This window comes from Tachyglossus aculeatus, chromosome X4 (genome assembly GCF_015852505.1).
Source record: "Tachyglossus aculeatus isolate mTacAcu1 chromosome X4, mTacAcu1.pri, whole genome shotgun sequence".
In the NCBI taxonomy this organism is placed as follows: Eukaryota; Metazoa; Chordata; class Mammalia; order Monotremata; family Tachyglossidae; genus Tachyglossus; species Tachyglossus aculeatus.
The window spans coordinates 27,405,360-27,423,790 of record NC_052098.1 but is presented as its reverse complement, the minus strand read 5'-3'; the positions used below and the strand labels follow the sequence as shown (position 1 = coordinate 27,423,790).

Genomic DNA, 18,431 nt, shown 5'->3' with positions numbered 1-18,431 from the left:
AAGTGCAATAGAGTAAATAGACATGTGTTCTGCCCTCACTTCCCACTCATAGTATTCATTTGTTTATACACATCCTCTATAGATGTATATTAAATAATACAATCACTTGTTTTTTTAAAAAAAAAAGTTTAAATGGTATTTGTTAAGCACTTACTATGATGCCAGGCACTGTACTAAGCACTGGGGTGGATAGATACAAGCTAATCAGGTTGGGCACTGTCCATGTCCCAAATGGGCTCACAGTCTGAATTCCCATTTTACCGATGAGAACAGGCACAGAGAAATTAAGTAACTTGCCCAAGGTCACACAGCAGACAAATGGCAGAGCAGGGAGTAGTACCCAGGTCCTTCTGACTCCAGGCCAATGTTCTTCTTAGAATTATTTATTCTGATTGGTTCTGATATTTTATCCTATCTAATCCACGTTCTTCTCAACTCTTCCACTCTATATAGTTTTGTTTGTGTCTCTCCATCAGATTGTGAACCCAGGGAACGTGGGTTTTGTTTCCTGATATACTTTCATAAACGATTAGGAGTGCTGTGCACTCAGTAGATGCTCAGTAAATACCATTCATTCATTCAATCATATTTATTGAGCACTTACTATGTGCAGAGCACTGTACTAAGCACTTGAGAAGTACAAGCTGGCAACATATAGAGACAGTCCCTACCCAACAGCGGGCACACAGTCTGGTTGACAACTAAGTGGTTGATAAATAAGGCTACCTTATGTTTTCTTTCAGACTTCAGAATGATCCTATTCAGAAAGTCTCTGCTACAGGTACAATGCTCGGAGAGTTGAAGATTTGCTGTTTTTAATTTCTCCTCTAAATGCCTAATTTCAGACTTCTGGGATGCTATTAGGCATTCTAGGTGAGGTAAAGATGAATGCTTGAAATCCTGGAGAAATAACAGTGTAGATTTGTCAAGTTATATAAAGAATAAATCAAGAACATTCAGAACAATGGATCATTTTATAAACTCATCTTACAAATAACCCACGTCATAAATCTATGTAGTTAAACACATTTCTTCCATTCAAATTTATGGTATTTTTGCCCAAACAACCTAAGTATATGTTTTCACTAAAAACAAAACAACACAGATTTGCATACACTCAAAAATCAAATGCAAAACACATTGATATAATCTAGGCCAGGCACGTAAATGTTTAGAAAAAATAAGTTCAGTTCAAATTTTGGATTTCAGAGACCAGTATTTCTAGATAAACACTAGTCACAATGCTGCTTTTCATTAATCACTTGCTACAAACCCAGTATTTAAACAACCATTAACGTATTTTCCTTACCTCTTAGAAAATACCTACTACAACACAACCAAGTTTTGTACTCAATGAATATCCAGTTCTTCTTTATTGTAGGAGTTGTGTTCTTACAAAATCCCATGTTCAGGTCACATCTCCTCCAAGAAGCCTTCCCTGATTAAGTCCCCTTTTCCCCAATTCCCTCTCGCTTCTGTGTCATCTAGGCACTTGCATCAGTACCCTCTAGACACTTGGTATTCAACATCCAAAATATATGTGAGCTCGTTGTGGGCAGAGAAGGAGTCTGTCCATTGTTATACTGTACACTCCCAAGCACTTAAGTGCTCAATAAATATGTCGGAATGAATGAATATGCCACTCTGCCACTCTCACCACCTTCAAAGCCTTATTAAGGTTACATCTCCTCCAAGAGACCTTCCCCATTTAAGCCCTCTTCTCCGTGACTCCTCTTCCCTTCTGCCTCATCTATGCCTTTGTATCTGTACCCTTTGGGCCCTTGATATTCAACCCACCCTCAGATAGACAGCACTACCCTCATATCTGTAATGTATTCATTCATTCAATCGTACTTATTGAGCGCTGACTGTGTGCAGAGCACTGTACTAAGCGCTTGGGAAGTACAGGTTGGCAACAGAGACAGTCCCTACCCAACAGTGGTAGAATGGTAAATATGTACAGGTAAAATAGAGTAATAAATCTGTACAAACATATATACGGGTGCTGTGGGGAGGGGAAGGAGGTAGGGCAGGGGGGATGGGGAGGGGGAGAGGAAAAAGGGTGCTCAGTCTGGGAAGGCCTCCTGGAGGAGGTGAGCTCTCAGTAGGGCTTTGAAGGGAGGAAGAGGGCTAGCTTGGCGGATGTGTGGAGGGAGGGCATTCCAGGACAGGGGAGGACATGGGCTGGGGGTCGACGGCGGGACAGGCGAGAATGAGGCACAGTGAGGAGGTTAGCGGCAGAGGAGCGGAGGGTGCAGCCTGGGCTGTAGAAGGAAAGAAGGAAGGTGAGGTAGGAGGGGTGAGGTGATGGAGAGCCTTGAAGCCGAGAGTGAGGAGTTTTTGCCTGATGTGTAGATTGATTGGTAGCCACTGGAGATTTCTGAGGAGGGGAGTAACATGCCGAGAGCATTTCTGCACAAAGATGATCCAGGCAGCAGCGTGAAGTATAGATTGAAGTGGGGAGAGACAGGAGGATGGGAGATCAGAGAGGAGGCTGATGCAGTAATCCAGTCGGGATAGGATGAGAGATTGAACCAGCCGGGTAGCGGTTTGGATGGAGAGGAAAGGGCAGATCTTGGCGATGTTGTGGAGGTGAGACCGGCACGTTTTGGTGATGGATTGGATGTGAGGGGTGAACGAGAGAGCAGAGTCGAGGATGACACCAAGGTTGTGGGCTTGTGAGACGGGAAGGATGGTAGTGCCGTCAACAGTGATGGGAAAGTCAGGGAGAGGGCAGGGTTTGGGAGGGAAGATGAGGAGTTCAGTCTTGGACATACTGAGTTTTAGATGGCGGGCAAACATCCAGATGGAGATGTCTTGAAGGCAAGAGGAGACACGAGCCTGAAAGGAGGGAGAGAGAGAGAGCAGGGGCAAAGATGTAGATTTGGGTGTCATCAGCGTAGAGATGATTGTTGAAGCTGTGGGAGCGAATGAGTTCACCAAGGGAGTGAGTGTAGATAGAGAACAGAAGGGGACCAAGAACTGACCCTTGAGGAACCCCTACAGTAAGGGGATGGGAGGGGTAGGAGGATCCCGCAAAAGAGACTGAGAATTAACGGCCAGAGAGATAAGAGGAGAACCAGGAGAGGACAGAGTCTGTGAAGCCAAGGTTGGATACAGTGTTGAGGAGAAGGGGGTGGTCCACAGTGTCGAAGGCAGCTGAGAGGTTGAGGAGGATTAGGATAGAGTATGAGCCGTTGGATTTGGCAAGCAGGAGATCATTGGTGACCTTTGAGAGGGCAGTTTTGGTGGAATGTAGGGGACAGAAGCCAGATTGGAGGGGGTCGAGGAGAGAGTTGGTTTTGAGGAATTCGAGGCAGCGGATGTAGACGACTCCTTCAAGGAGTTCGGAAAGGAATGGTAGGAGAGAGATAGGGCGATAACTAGAAGGGGAGGTGAGGTCAAGAGAGGGTTTTTTTAGGATGGGGAAGATGTGGGCATGTTTGAAGGCAGAGGGGAAGGAACCAGGGGAGAGTGAGCGGTTGAAGATGGAAGTTAAGGAGGGTCGGAGGGTCGGGGCGAGAGATTTCATAAGATGAGAGGGAATGGGGTCAGAAGCACAGATGGCCGGAGTAGCACTTGAGAGGAGGGAGGAGATCTCATCTGACGATACTGCTGGGAAGGATGGGAGAGTAGCGGAGAGGTTTGAGAGCCGGGGGGTTGGGGAAGGGGGAGGAGTGACTTTGGTGAGCTCAGACCTGATGGAGTTAATTTTACTAATGAAGTAGGAGGCCAGATGGTTGTGGGTGAGGGGAGGGGGAGGAACAGGGGGCCTTAAATGTACGGAAGGGAGTTAAATGTACGGAAGAGCTGACGGGGATGATGGGCATGGGTGTCAATAAGGGAAGAGAAATAGTTTTGTCTGGCAGAGGAGAGGGCAGTGTTAAGGAAGGAAAGGATAAACTTGAAGTGAACGAGGTGTATTTCTATTAATGTCTGTTTCTCTCTCTAGGCTGTGTAATCTCCTTGTGGGCAGGGAACATGTCTACCACCTCTGTTGCATTGCACTCACCCCACCACTTGAAAGCACTCTGCCCACAGTAAGCAGACAAGTGGTGGAGCCAGGATTAGAACCCATGACCTTCTGACTCCCAGGCCTGTGTTCTAACCACTATACTATGCTGCTTCCCAGCATGCTGCTACGTGTGCATTATTATTATTATTGCTTATTCCTGTGGTATTTGTTAAGTGCCTGCTGTGTGTCAAGCACTGGTCAACTTGTACTTCCCAAGTGCTTAGTACAGTGCTCTGCACACAGTAAGCGCTCAATAAATACGACTGAATGAATGAATGGTCTAACCGCTGGAGTAGATAGAAATTCATCAGGTGCGACACAGTCCCTGTTCCACATGAGGCTCACAGTCTAAGTAGAAGGGAAAACATATACATACACAAAACTTTTCTTTTGACACCATGTTACATTGAATCCAGAGAGGATCGCATTTTCAGCCTCTCTAACTGTATTCAAGTCAAAACACAGAGTAAAAACAAATGCTGCAGAAGACAAGAGTGCACACTATTATGACAAATACACCTATTTTGACTGCATCAATAAATGAATATTTATCAAGCAACGCACTAAACGCTTGGGAGGGCACAACAGAATTAGCAGACCCAATCCCTGTCTTCAAGGAGCTTAAAATTTAGCAGGAAAGATGGACAATAAAATAATTTACAGAGGAAGAAGGAAAGAAAATATTTAGATGGATGAGTACATACGTAATCGGTATGGAAGAGCACTACATGGTTGTGGAGTACATACATGCGTGGCTGGCACACAAGAAAGCACTGGGGTAATAATTGTGGAAGTAAGACCAGGGGTGAGGAGAAATTAATGGGGCATGATTTTCATGGAGAGAAAGTGAAGTCAGAAGCGCTTTGAAGATAGAGGAAGCTATGGTTTAGCAGATTTGAATCAGGAGGGTGTTTAACAGTTAGGCGCAAGGGGTCCGGAGCAGGAGAAACAAGAGCAAGCTACAGGTTGTTTGAGAAGAATCAATCATGTTTACTGAGCATTCACTGTGTGCAAAGTACCGTACTAAGTGCTTGAGAGAGTAAAATATAACAGAGTTGGTAGATACATTCTCTGCCCACAAGGAGCTTACATTCTAGTGGGGAAGACAGACATTAGTATAAATAAATTATGGACATGTGCCTAAGTGCTGTGGGGATGGGGGTGGGGAGAATGAAGGTGGCAAATCGATTGCAAGGGTGTGATGCAGAAGGGAGTGAGAGAGGAGGAAAGAGGGCTTAGTCGGGGAAGAACTCTTGAAGGAGATGCGACCTTAAGGCTTTGAAGGTGGGGAGAGTGATCATCTGTCGGATATGAAGGAGGAGGGAGTTCCAGGCCAGAGACAGGATGTGGGCAAAGGATTGGTGGTGAGATAGATGAGGTCACGGTACAGTTAGTAGGTTGTGCTAGAGGAGCAAAGTGAGCCCGCTGGGTTGTAGTAGGAAATCAGCAAGGTAAGACAGGAGGGGGAGAAGAGCTTGAGTTAAAGCTGATGGTGAGAAGTTTCTATTTAGTGCAGGGGTGGATGGGCAACTACTGGAGGTTCTTGGGGAATGAGCAAACGAACAGCTTTGTAGAAAAATGATCCAGGCAACAGAGTGAAGTAGGGACTGAAGTGAAAGAAGGAAGAGGAGTGGGAACTGGGGTTTAATGGGAAAAGAGAGTGGATAAAGCCCTCACCAAAAAGTTATCATGTGCCACCCCTCTCCACCTGCTTTTTAGTCCCAGAAGCCCAGAGCCAGAAGGGACCTTGAGGGGCTATCTGGTCCAACCCTTCACCTGTGGGCAGATGGATAACAAACCTTCCTCAGTCAAGGACTAGTCCAGCCTTAAGGGCAGTACTGATAATCTGCAAGAGGGTGGAGAGGCAGACGCTGTGGGACAGAGGTCCCTGCTTGAAGCTATCATTCTCTACCTATGCTTTCTGGTAGAGGAGCAGGGTGGCTGTTAAGCCCTTGAGCTCTGGATGGAAGTGGTCTTTGATCCAGCAGTAGATGAAAAGGTTGTAATAGATACCGTTCATGGAGAATAAGTGAAAGGCAAAATACAGGGCATTTTGGGGCTTGATGTCCAAGCTGGAGCTGAGCAAATAATAATAATAATAATTATAGCAAGAACAAGTGTATTTGTTAAATGCTCTATGTGCCAAGGACTGTACTAGGCACTGGGGTAGATAAAAGTTAATCAGGTCAGATGCAGTCTCTGCCCCATATGGGGCTCACAGTCTAAGTAGGAGGGAGAACAGGTATCGAGCCACCATTTTACAGATGAGGAAACTGAGGTACAGAGAAGATGAATGACTTGCTCTAGTGGCGAAGCCGGGATCAGAACTCAGGTTGTCTGACTCCCAAGCCCATGCTCTTTCCACTAGGACAAGCTGCTTCTTCGCAGCACCACATAGCAATCAATCAGTAATAATAATATTTAGTCAGCATTGACTGTGTGAGGAACACTGTACTAAGCGTTTGAGAGAATACCATATAACAAGGTTGGTAGACATGTTCCCTGCCCAAAACGAATTGAGGAGGAACCAATAGATGGCGAACACAGCCAACGCCAGATGTGGTAGGTTGCAAATTAAATAATAGGAAATCTGGCAAAATCTTGTTGGGGAGAAAAATGGCTGGATAGTATTTAGGACTATCAGAATCTAGCAAGCACCACATGATGTATTTAAGATGATTAAAACCAATGCTCTTGCTATGTCAAAATTAATCTTCCGCCATGTATGTATGCAGTGATTAGAGTGAAGAGAAATATCAATAGACTATTTCATCCCATTTTAAATTAAAATCTCACTGTTGGAAAGAAAAAATGTCTTACCTCATGCTTCTAATATCACTCTGGGCAAATGACTTTGAAAAAATGCATTCTACTACTTGTAAATGAAATGTTCCTAAGGACCAAAAAGTTGAACTTTATTTTATTTTGTGTGTATGTGTGTTATTTGATGTCAGTATTCACTCATTCATTCAATCATATTTACTGAAAGTTTACTGTGTGCAGAGCACTGTACTAAGGTCTTGGGAGAGTACAATATAACAATAGACACATTCCCTGCCCATAACATGCTTACAGTCTAGAGGTGGGGGGGAGACAGACATTAATTTAATAAATGATAGATATGTACATAAGTGCTGAGGGTGGGGGGAGAACAAAGGGAGCAAATAAAGGTGATGTAGAAGGGGGTGGGAGAAGAGGAAAGCGGGGCTTAGACAGAGAAGGCCTCTTGGAAGAGCTGTGCCTTCAAAAAGGCATCATTTAATTCTAAATCTGAACTGTATTTTGGGGGGCCAAATATTCCAAAATTATATCCTTAATCACAGTGAGATTATTTCCTGTCTGCATAGTTTTCTGTGCACTTCCTCTTCCCCACTCTAAGTTCTGATCTTATCAAATGCTCTGTCAATATGAATTTCAGGCTGCTATTAATATGTGAGTGTAGCTCATTGGCACTAGATTTTATATTCCCACTAGATTTTATACTCCCTGAGGGCATTTATCATGTCTAGCAAATCTATCGTGCTGTACTTTCCCAAGTGTTGAGTATAGTGCTCTACGCCAGCTAGCACTCAATAATTAAACAGTGGTATTGAGTGTGTACCATGTGTAGGGCACTGAAATAAGCCCTTGGGAGAGTCAAATATGACAGAGTGGGTACACATGATCCCTGCTCTCACAATCTAGTTTGGGAGACAGACCCTGGAGTCTGTCTAGTGGGGTGAGAATCAAGTGCTTAAAGGGTACAGATCTTAGTGCTTAGGAGACAGCAGAGGGGAGGATGAATTAGGTGGGGAAATGGAGGGTTAGTCAGGTAAGGCCTCTTGGAGGAGCTATGATTTTATTAGGGCTTTGAAAATAGGAAAAGGAGTGGACTGTCAGATACAAAGGGGGAGAGCCTGCCAATGTTGTGTAGATGCTAACATTCATGCTTGGAAAAATGACCACATTATCTTTCTCTAATAACTAATGGCCTAACATTAAGGAGGGGTGAAAGGTGGGGTGAGGGGGAGGAATGTCCCCCCCATCTCTTTGGGCAAACAGCCCTTAAGAACCAGATGAGGGCCAAGAGTGAGCTGAAACTGCCAAGATGGCAGCAATTTACCTTTCAAGTGGGCTCCTGACACAGAAGACATGGCAGGCACAGGCTCTGCAATCTACTGAAAAAGCAAGCATAGCATTCATTCAATCGTATTTATTGAGTGCTTACTGTGTGCAGAGCACTGTACTAAGCGCTTGGGAAGTACAAGTTGGCAACATATAGAGACAGTCCCACATCCTGGGTGGTGGGCAGAGGGGGACCCAGTTTTGCTGTGACACCTAAGTGAGGTAAGACAGCCTCCTTTTCACCACAGCCTGGGTGGAAGAGCCCTTTATTATCGGGGCCGGCTGCATTCCTGAGATGAATGTTTCGAGAACCCTATCCAGCAGGGTTCTCCAAACGGATTCATCTCAGGAACTCAGCAGGCCAGGGATCACTACCCCACGGCAACAGCCAAGATAGATATAGGAAGGTCCATCTTGATAAGCTCATGAGATCATGCAGCAGACTGTTGCCTCGGCCTTGGGGTACAAGAGAACAGGCTCTGGTCCTGTTCCCACTACTACAGTGAGTGGGCTCTTCAGTCGATGGTACTTATTGAGCGCTGGCTGACTGGGGGCAAAACACTGTACTAAGCACTTGGGAGAGTGCCTGGTACATAGTAAGTGCTTAACAAACACCATAATTAGTATTATTATTACACTATAACAGAGTTAGTAGATACATGCCTGCTGGCAACTAGCTTACAGTCTAGAGGGTGCTCAGTTCACTGGCCATTGTGGGGATTCTGCACCTCCCTCTATACTGTAATAATAATAATGGCATTTATTAAGTGCTTAGTATGTGCAAAGCACTGTTCTAAGCACTGGGGAGGTTACAAGATCAGATTGTCCCACTGGGGGCTCACAGTCTTAATCCCCATTTTACAGATGAGGGAACTGAGGCCTAGAGAAGTTAGGTGACTTGCCCAAAGTCACACAGCTGACAATTGGCAGAGCTGGGATTCAAACCCATGACCCCTGACTCCAAAGCCCATGCTCTTTCCACTGAGCTATGCTACTTCTCTGTAAGCAAGTTGTGGGGGGGAATGGGTCTGCTTATCCTTGTATTGTATTCTCCCAAGGCTTAATACTGTCCAACCTTGGCTTCACAGACTCCGTACTCTCCTGGTTCTCCTCTTATCTCACCGGCTGTTCATTCTAAGTCTCTTTTGCAGGCTCCTCCTCCCCCTCCCATCCCCTTACTGTAGGGGTTCCTCAAGGTTCAGTTCTTGGTTCCCTTCTGTTCTCGATTTATACTCACTCCCTTGGTGACCTCATTTGCGCCCACGGTTTCAACTATCATCTCAACGCTGATGACACCCAACTCTACATCTCTGCCCCGGCTCTCTTTCCCTCCCTCCAGGCTCGCATCTCCTCCTACCTTCAGGACATCTCCATCTGGATGTCTGCCTGTCACCTAAAACTCAATATGTTCAAGACTGAACTCCTTGTCTTCCCTCCCAAACCCTGCCCTCTCCCTGACTTTCCCATCACTGTTGACGGCACTACCATCCTTACTGTCTCACAAGCCCGCAACCTTGGTGTCATCCTTGACTCTGCCCTCTCGTTCACCCCTCACATCCAAGCCGTCACCAAAACCTGCCGGACTCACCTCCGCAACATTGCCAAAATCCGCCCTTTCCTCTCCATCCAAACCGCTACCCTGCTCATTCAAGCTCTCATCCTATCCTGTCTGGATTACTGTATCAGCCTCCTCTCCAATCTCCCATCCTCCTGTCTCTCCCCACTTCAATCCTTACTTCACGCCGCTGCCCGGATTGTCTTTGTCCAGAAATGCTCTGGGCACGTTACTCCCCTCCTCAAAAATCTCCAGTGGCTACCAATCAACCTATGCATTAGGCAAAAACTCCTCACCCTCGGCTTCAAGGCTCTCCATCACCTCGCCCCCTCCTACCTCACCTCCCTTCTCTCCTTCTACAACCCAGCCCACACCCTCCGCTCCTCTACTGCTAATCTCCTCACTGTGCCTCGTTCGCGCCTGTCCCGCCGTCGACCCACAGCTCACGTCATCCCCCTGGCCTGGAATGCCCTCCCTCTGCACATCCACCAAGCTAGCTCTCTTCCTCCCTTCAAGGCCCTACTGAAAGCTCACCTCCTCCAGGAGAGCTTCCCACACTGAGCCCCCTCCTTCCTCTCCCCCTATTCCCCCTCCCCATCCCCCACTCCTTACCTCCTTCCCCTCCCCACAGCACCTGTATATATGTATATATGTTTGTATGAATTTATTACTCTATTTTATTTGTGCATATTTATTCTATTCATTTTATTTTGTTAATATGTTTTGTTTTGTTCTCTGTCTCCCCCTTCTAGACTGTGAGCCCACTGTTGGGTAGGGACCGTCTCTATATGTTGCCAACTTGTACTTCCCAAGCACTTAGTACAGTGCTCTGCACACAGTAAGTGCTCAATAAATATGATTGAATGAATGAATTAATTAATTAATACAGTGCTCTGCACACGGTAAGTGCTCAATAAATACAACTGAATGGATGAATGAATGTGGGACCCACCTAACCCAAAGCTTGGGGCTGTGGTGGGTCTGTCCCTCCTCTCCCCACTAGTCACTTACAGCCCTCTCCAGCTGCAGCAAATCTGGCCTCCCACTACCACAATACCAGGCACAAGGTAAATGTTCTGTGTGTCTCCCTCCCATATCTGCTCTCCAGCTATCACTGGGTCTCCAATTCCCTCTTTCCTGGAAATCCCATTCAAAGCTCCATTTTTATTATCTGAAGTATGGGTCATCACAAACATTAGCAAAGTATATTAGTTTTTCCATATAGTTTAAAAAAAAAACAGAGCCCAGACAAATTAGGTCAATCTTTGACCTAATTTAATCATATTCATTAATGTGATTGTTATTTTTTTCAACTGATTAGTTTTTGAATGATGTCCTTGCTATGAAATGTCTACAGATATGACAATAATGATAATAATTAGTATTTCATTGCTTATCATGGGCCCAGCACTATACAAAATGCTGGGAGTAGGCATAAGTTAATCAGGTTAGACAAGAGTCCCTGTTTCACATGGGGTTCACAGTCTAAGTAGGAAGGAAAACAGGTAATGAATCCTAATTTTACAGACGATGAAAATGAGGCATTGAGACATTAATAACAATTATGGTACTTGTTAAGTGCTTTAGGATAGATACAAGTTAATTAGGTTGGACACAGTCCCTGTCCCACATGGGGCTCACAGTCTTAATCCCCATTTTACAGATGCAGTAACTGAGGCTCAGAGAAGTTAAGTGACTTGTCCAAGTCACACGGCAGACACATGGGAGAGCAAGGGTTAAGACCCAGGTCCTTCTGACTCTCAGGCCTGCACTGTATCCACCCAGGCCATGCAGTGTGTGTTTTTTTGTGTGCATTTTGGATAGAACACTTTGGGAATTGAGGCACGATTTTTCCAATAATGTGCATCTATCTGAATAGAACTCAATGTGATGTCCAAAGAAATGGTTCTGTACACGCATGCTGCGTAGGTCAAGGTGTATGTACTAGAACATAAATTTTCCATGTGGTTCAAGAATAGAACCTCCACGTTATAGACAAACCGAATGAAACCTATAGTCAAGTGATAAGTACACAGAAAATGGAAATCATTGGCAATATAACAATGAATAATATTGATCAAGTTGCCATATAATAATGAAATGTTTTGGTATGTATATAACAACCAAATAACTTAAATTTCAAAGTTAAAAATTACAAGGAAAATGAGCTTGGCCTAGTGGAAGAAGCACAGGATTGGGCAAGTCTCAACTTCTCTGTGTTTCAGTTTCATCATCTGTAAAATGGGAATCAAATAACTCTTCTCCCTCCCCATTTTGAACACAAGCCCCATATGATATAGGGGCTGAGGTGGACTGACTATCTTGTTACGAGTTTATCTTGTTACCCCAGAGCTTAGTACAGTGCTTGGCACATAGTAAGCACTTACTGCCTCCCTCCCTTTAAAGCATGCAGGGGCTGTGTCTGACCTAATTATTTTGTAACTATCCCAGCACGTAGTACAGTGCTTAACAAAAAGAGAAATTATTACTACCATTTTCAATAAAAAATTTGCTAGCAGTTTGATAGAGCACAGGGTTGGGAGTCAGAAGGACCTAGGTTCTAAACCTGGCTCTGTCACTTGTCTGCTGTGAGTGACCCTGGTAAAAGTCACATCTTCTCTGTGCCTCAGTTACCTCATCTGTAAAATGGGGGATTAAGACTGGGAACCCCATGTGAGACATGGACTGCATCCAACCTGGTTATCTTGTTGCTTAGCACAGTACCTGGCACATAAAGTGCTTAACAAATACCATTAAAAAAATCAAATCAAATACATACTGTTTAAATCAGTAGAGTTTTTTTCCTAAATTCATTCACTCAACAATTGGGATATCAAACTATTATCTATCAAGCACAATTATCTTCACTAAGAAGGAAATGCAGGGTAAATCTAAAGTTTCAAAGTGTATCTTTTGTTCAATTGAAAATGCCTGAATTCTTATTTCAAGGAAGTAAAAATGAAGTTAAAACTGAAATACAAGGATGTATTCTTTTTAGTAAAAAGTTTTAAATGACACAATGATTAGAATTTGTTTTTGTGAAACATCTGAACACACATAAGATCAAACAAATTGCATAGGGGCTGATTATGAACTTTTGCAGGTCATCCAGTCTTTTGTTTTCCCTTCTTTTCCTTTCTACTGAATACCTTTTGAGCCATTTTTCTTATTATTATTAATAATGATAATAATAACAGCAATAATGTCTGGCATTTAAGTACTTGATTTGGCCCAAGCACTATACTAAGCACTGGGGTAGATACCAGATAATCAGGTCAGAGACAGTCCCTGTCCCACATGGGACTCAATCTAAGGGGGAGGAAGAATGGATATTTAATCCCTATTTTCGAGATGAAAAAGCTGAGGCACAGAGAAGCAAAGTGAGTTACTCAGGGTCACAGAGCCAATAAGTGAAGCAACAAGGCATAGTGGAATGAGCTGGAAGCTGCGAGTCAGAAGGACCTGGGTTCTAATCTTGTTTCCACCACTCATGTCTAGATTGTAAGGTTGTTATGGGCAGGGACTGTGTCTGCTAATTCCATTGTACTGTACTCTCCCTAGCACTTAGTACAGTGCTCTGCATGTAATACACACTCAATAATTGCCACTGATTGACTGATGTGCTGTGTGACTGTGGGCTAGTCACTTAGCTTCTCTGTGCCTGGACACATGGACTGTGTCCAACCTGATTAGCATGAATCTGCCCCAGTGCTTAATATAGTGCCTGGCACATAGTAAGCACTTAACAAATACCACTTAAAAAATAAAAAGTGGGGGCAGAGCCAGGATTAGGACCAAGGTCCCTTGATTCCTAGGACTGTACTCTCTCAACTAGTCCACATAGCACCTCCATTTAAGGATGCACAGGATAAAAGAAAAGACTGTACACTCTAGACTGTAAGCTCATTGTGGGCAGGGAATGTGTTCACCAACTCTGTTGTATTGTACACTCCTAAGCACTTAGTACAGTGCCCTACAATAAGTGCTCAAGAAATACAATTGATTGATGTTATCAACCAATGTTGTTATATATCTGCAGCTCAATTAAAATATTTGGAAATGGGAGTTTCAAATCATAGCTAAAATAAAGCACAGAGATTTACTGTACATTTCATTTATGTGTGCCTCATCCCTCCCTGCAATTTCCAAAAGTATTCAAAGGTTGGCTTTATGTAGGAAATTGTGACCATTCTGGTAAAGGAAAGGCATTGCAAGAATTGACAGAATGATAAAGGAGAAATTATTATCAATCAATCAATCATATTTATTGAGCGCTTATTGTGTGCAGAGCATTGTACTAAGCACTTGGGAAGTACAAGTTGGCAACATATAGAGACGGTCCCTACCCAACAGTAGGCTCAGAGTCTAGAAGGGGGAGACAGAGAACAGCTATCAATACTATTCATGTAGGTATTTTGTTTCAGCATAGTCTACTGGAAAGAGCACAGGCAAGTTAGGAGAACTGGGTTTTAATCCCAGCAGCTGCAGGATAACTCCTCTTACCCAGAAACTCCCTTTTCTGGGTCAGGCCAGTGGAAGCATATATAAAAAAGAAAAATAGCCTACCCAATTTGCTGCCTTCCTGTTGCCTAAAATTTTATACACTTTTGTGGAGTGACTCTCTCACTACTGATGTACAAAACATTTGCATTTAGAAAGTGTTCAGCAATGAAAGTGTCAGTCGCAGGTAGTGAGAGAGGAAGAGAAATACAATGAAAATATCTGGAGTACACACATGCTGAAAGCATGTGAGCTTCACACTTTATTCCCTGTTCACCAGGTGGCGTGGAGCGGGGGAAACACATATCCCATTTAACACCCCCTAGCCTGGGCTAAGGCAAGTGGAAGAAAATGGAGGTTGAAGAAAAAAACCCAAACAAACCAGAGCAAGGTGGTTTACACTGCTTGCGGCCTTCATGTGATTCAGGTAGCACACAATCAGACAAATCCTTTAGTCGTCTGTCTGGAATGATTCTGGTGAGACTCATTCGGGGAAAGGTATGCAGTCCTTTGCTCCAGAAATCTCCAATAGGTCCCATAACACCAAAGAGATAAGTTGAGATACGTAGGCCAGGGGAGAGACTGTGACTGCTAATTCTGTTGAGTTGCACTCTCCCAAGTGCTTAGCACAGCTCTCTGTACATAGTAAGGGCTCAATAAATATCACTGATTGATAGGCACAAGGGGACATGGTCATTGTGGTTTCCAGCTTAAACTAATAAATCCCTTTAGCAGCATGAAAACTCTACCTCAATCTTGTCTATCTCACCACCAACCTGTCTCCCTCGAATGCCCTCCCTCTTCATATCCAACAGATGATTACTCTCCCAACCTTTGAAGCCTTACTGAAGGCACATCTCCTCCAAGAGGCCTTCCCTGACTAAGCCTACCTTTCCTCTTCTCCCACCCACTTCCGCATCGCTCTGACCTGCTCCCTTTATTCAGCCCCCTTTCCAGCCCCACAGCACTAAGGTGCATATCCGTAATTGTATTTATTTATATTAATGTCTGTCTCCACCTCTAGACTGTAAGCTTGCTGTGGGCAGGGAATGTGTCTGTTATAATAATGATAGCATTTATTAAGCACTTACTATGTGCAAAGTGCTGTTTTAAGTGCTGGGGAGGTTACAAGGTAATCGGGTTGTCCCACAGGGGGCTCAGAGTCTTAATCCCCATTTTACAGATGAGGTAACTGAGGCCCAGAGAATTTAAGTCACTTGCCCAAAGTCACCCAGCTGACAATTGGCAGAGCTGAAATTTGAACCCATGACCTCTGACTCCAAAGCCCATGCTCTTTCCACTGAACCACGCTGCTTCTCTATACTGTTATACTCTCCCAGGCGCTTAGTACAGTGCTCTGCACACTGTCAGCATTCAATAAATTTGCTAGACTGACTCAGCAACATATTCCCACATCCCAATATACCAATTTGGGAAACAGGTTGCAGGGGGATCCCCGATCAACAGTGCTGTGTGGCAGAGGCCACGAAAACTATGAAGCAGCTATCACAGCACCCAGCTTCATCAGTAAACCTCAGTTCTACCTCTTCATACCAGTCCTAACAGGTTTACCTGGAGACTAAGGACTCCTCATTGCTCTGAGAAGAAAGAGTGGAAGAACAGGGGCTTGCCCAGGAGTTTCAAACAACATAAAGTTCCATTTTAAATTAAGATTGTTTTAATGGTTTGTTCTTTTCCAAACTCAGGATTCACACACACACACAAAAACACATCTTAATCAAATAAACATGGAAGTTTTCTGAGTGTGTTGGCTGGGGTGGGGGGGCAGAGGCGGTAACTGTTAAGTGCGCTTACTATATGCCAAGCACTGTACTAAGGGCTGGGGTAGATAGAAGATGATCAGGTCAGACAGTCCCTGCCCCACCTGGGCTTCACAGTTTAAGTGGGAGAGCAGATACTGTATCCCCATTCTACAGATGAAAAAACTGGGGCACAGAGAAATTTAAATGATTTGCCCAAGGTCACATAGCAGGCAAGTGGTGGGGCTGGGATTAGAATCCAAGTCTCCTACCAGACCCATGCTCTTTCTACTATGCCAATATCCATTTTGAATGCGATTTTCATTTGTCCTTTAAAAAAAAAAAAAAAAGAGTGCTTACATGCATTTCCAAAGGAGTCTCAAATACACAGAAGTGACCTGAGGAATGAATAACAGTAACAAATTGAATTCCTATGGCACTCTTGTTTTTCGAAAACATTTTCACAATTCATCTCATCGTGATCTCCAAACACCCTTGCAAGGGAGGAAGAGGTAAATATCATCACCCTCATTTTATGAATGGTAAAACTGAGGCAGAGAGAGGGGTTAAGTGACTTATCCAGGGTCACCAAGCACACCAGTGGTGAAGCTGAAACAACCTTTTTCTGTCCACTAAAATATGCTTATTTAAATGTTACTTTGCAGGGGTAGAGTACATCTTTTCCAACAGTGCATTCCTTTCAAAAAAACTTATCGTTAACTGTAAAATGATCTACCATATAATGTGTTTCATATCAGGATTATTTCATCATCGGCATATCTATCAAAGATGGATAAGGTTCCATTTGTTCTGAATGTTTATGTCTATTAGGCGCTATGCTCTCAGGACTATATCACTGCAGGGAAGTAAATTAGGCACTTAAAGGAAGTTCATTAATAAGGGTGACTTATGGCAATAGTGTACTCAAAGATAACCTAGTGGTCCGAATGAGATAATGCAAATCCCTGCATGTCAAATTTATGACTGGATAGTACCTCAAGTGCTGGGGAGAGTCACGCCTGCTAACTTTAAGTTCTAGAAATAGTTTGGAGGTAGGAATGTGAATGTTCCAAGTGAGTAGGCTTCAAGGCAGACAGTCATTTCCAAGCATCTGCTACACCCTCAAGATGGGGATGAGGTCTGGTAATTCAAGTACTTATTGAACTATTCAACTGTACTCTATGTGACCGAGCCTTAGTCCGAAATTTCCAAGATTTCTAGTTTCCTCATCGATTCACTACAAGACTGCCTGACTTTCAGGTGGACGCCTATTTATTTGCCCGGAGAAATACGGGTATTTTGTAAGTTTTCAGACTCTTTTTGTGTCACAAATGCAGAAGTAAAACCCGTGCTCTGATGGTGTAAGCAAGGGACTATGCTTGTTATGCATTATCATCTCTATACATTAGAATCTCAATCATACTCAAACAAATCCACTAAAGTGTGGTTTTCAATCTGCTAACTATGCATTCCATAATAGCCTGTAATTATTAAAAACTGACAAGAAAGCTACGCCACCTGTGTTTATGTGAAGCCAGGTAATGAAAAAAACAACAACGCTGTCATCACCTCTCAATTCCTGATTGCATTATCAAAACTGTAGCAGAGTTTGGCATCTGGGTGTGACCTTGTTAACTGCTAGGGTAATTAAATTTATTCTATTGGGAAAAGGGATGATAAATTATTAGCAAGAAGATTTTGTTCACATTTTATTAAATTGGCCTGTCAAAGGGTTGGCCAAATTATCAAGGGCCTCATTTATTGGAGGCCAGCCATATTGCCACATCTGTTACAATTATTTATAATTTCAGCAGTTGAAAACCAACTGAGTTAGGCATCCGCCATGTAAAGTAATTTACAAATTATCTGATGAGGGAGTGTTTTAGCTTCTCCCTCATTTCTAGCCAGCAGAAAGCCGCGCTGTAATTACAGAACACGATTAGGTTCTTTGGGGAACTTATCTTGCACTCATAGCCATAGTAAGATGTAGCAAGAACATATGGAGGAGGCTTGTGCTTCTACTCCCTGAAGCTCGTGACCCGCCTGCCGCTGAGCCCTTGAGTTGAATTTGAATGAGAGTGCCATGGCTAATGTTCTACACATGCACCATTTATGCCACAAAACAAATCGGATCACTGTTAATTATGAAGCAGCTATAATCAGGCCTTCACATCTGTGTAATGTGAAGCGCAGTAGGCTGGATTCCAATAATGTATGACTACCTTTGGGTCGCAAATTGCGAGCCATATTGCCTCAGTAGTAGTTACTGAATTCAAAGCAACTCCTCTGATAAAAGCCCATCACAAGGATATTTTTATCCAGCTTAACAAAAAAAAATTAAAAAGCACAAGCTTTTCTTTATCAGCTATTGACCAGAACAGTTAAAGCATATGGCATAAGTTCATTAATGAACAGTAGCACACCACATTCTAATTTAATGAAACCACTTGAGCCATAAAAATCAGATTTAGCTAATTCCCTCCTCATTTTTTTCCCT

General features: G+C 43.6%; 1 protein-coding gene across 1 annotated transcript in view; it reads right to left on the bottom strand.

Moving 5' to 3' along the window:
* Positions 1–18,431, bottom strand: part of CNTLN (centlein) — a 245,707-nt gene that overhangs the window by 102,560 nt on the left and 124,716 nt on the right. Inside the window, exon 18 of the mRNA XM_038769522.1 lies at positions 727–900. Coding sequence (XP_038625450.1) covers positions 727–900 — 174 coding nt within the window. The remainder of the gene's footprint in view (positions 1–726; positions 901–18,431) is intronic.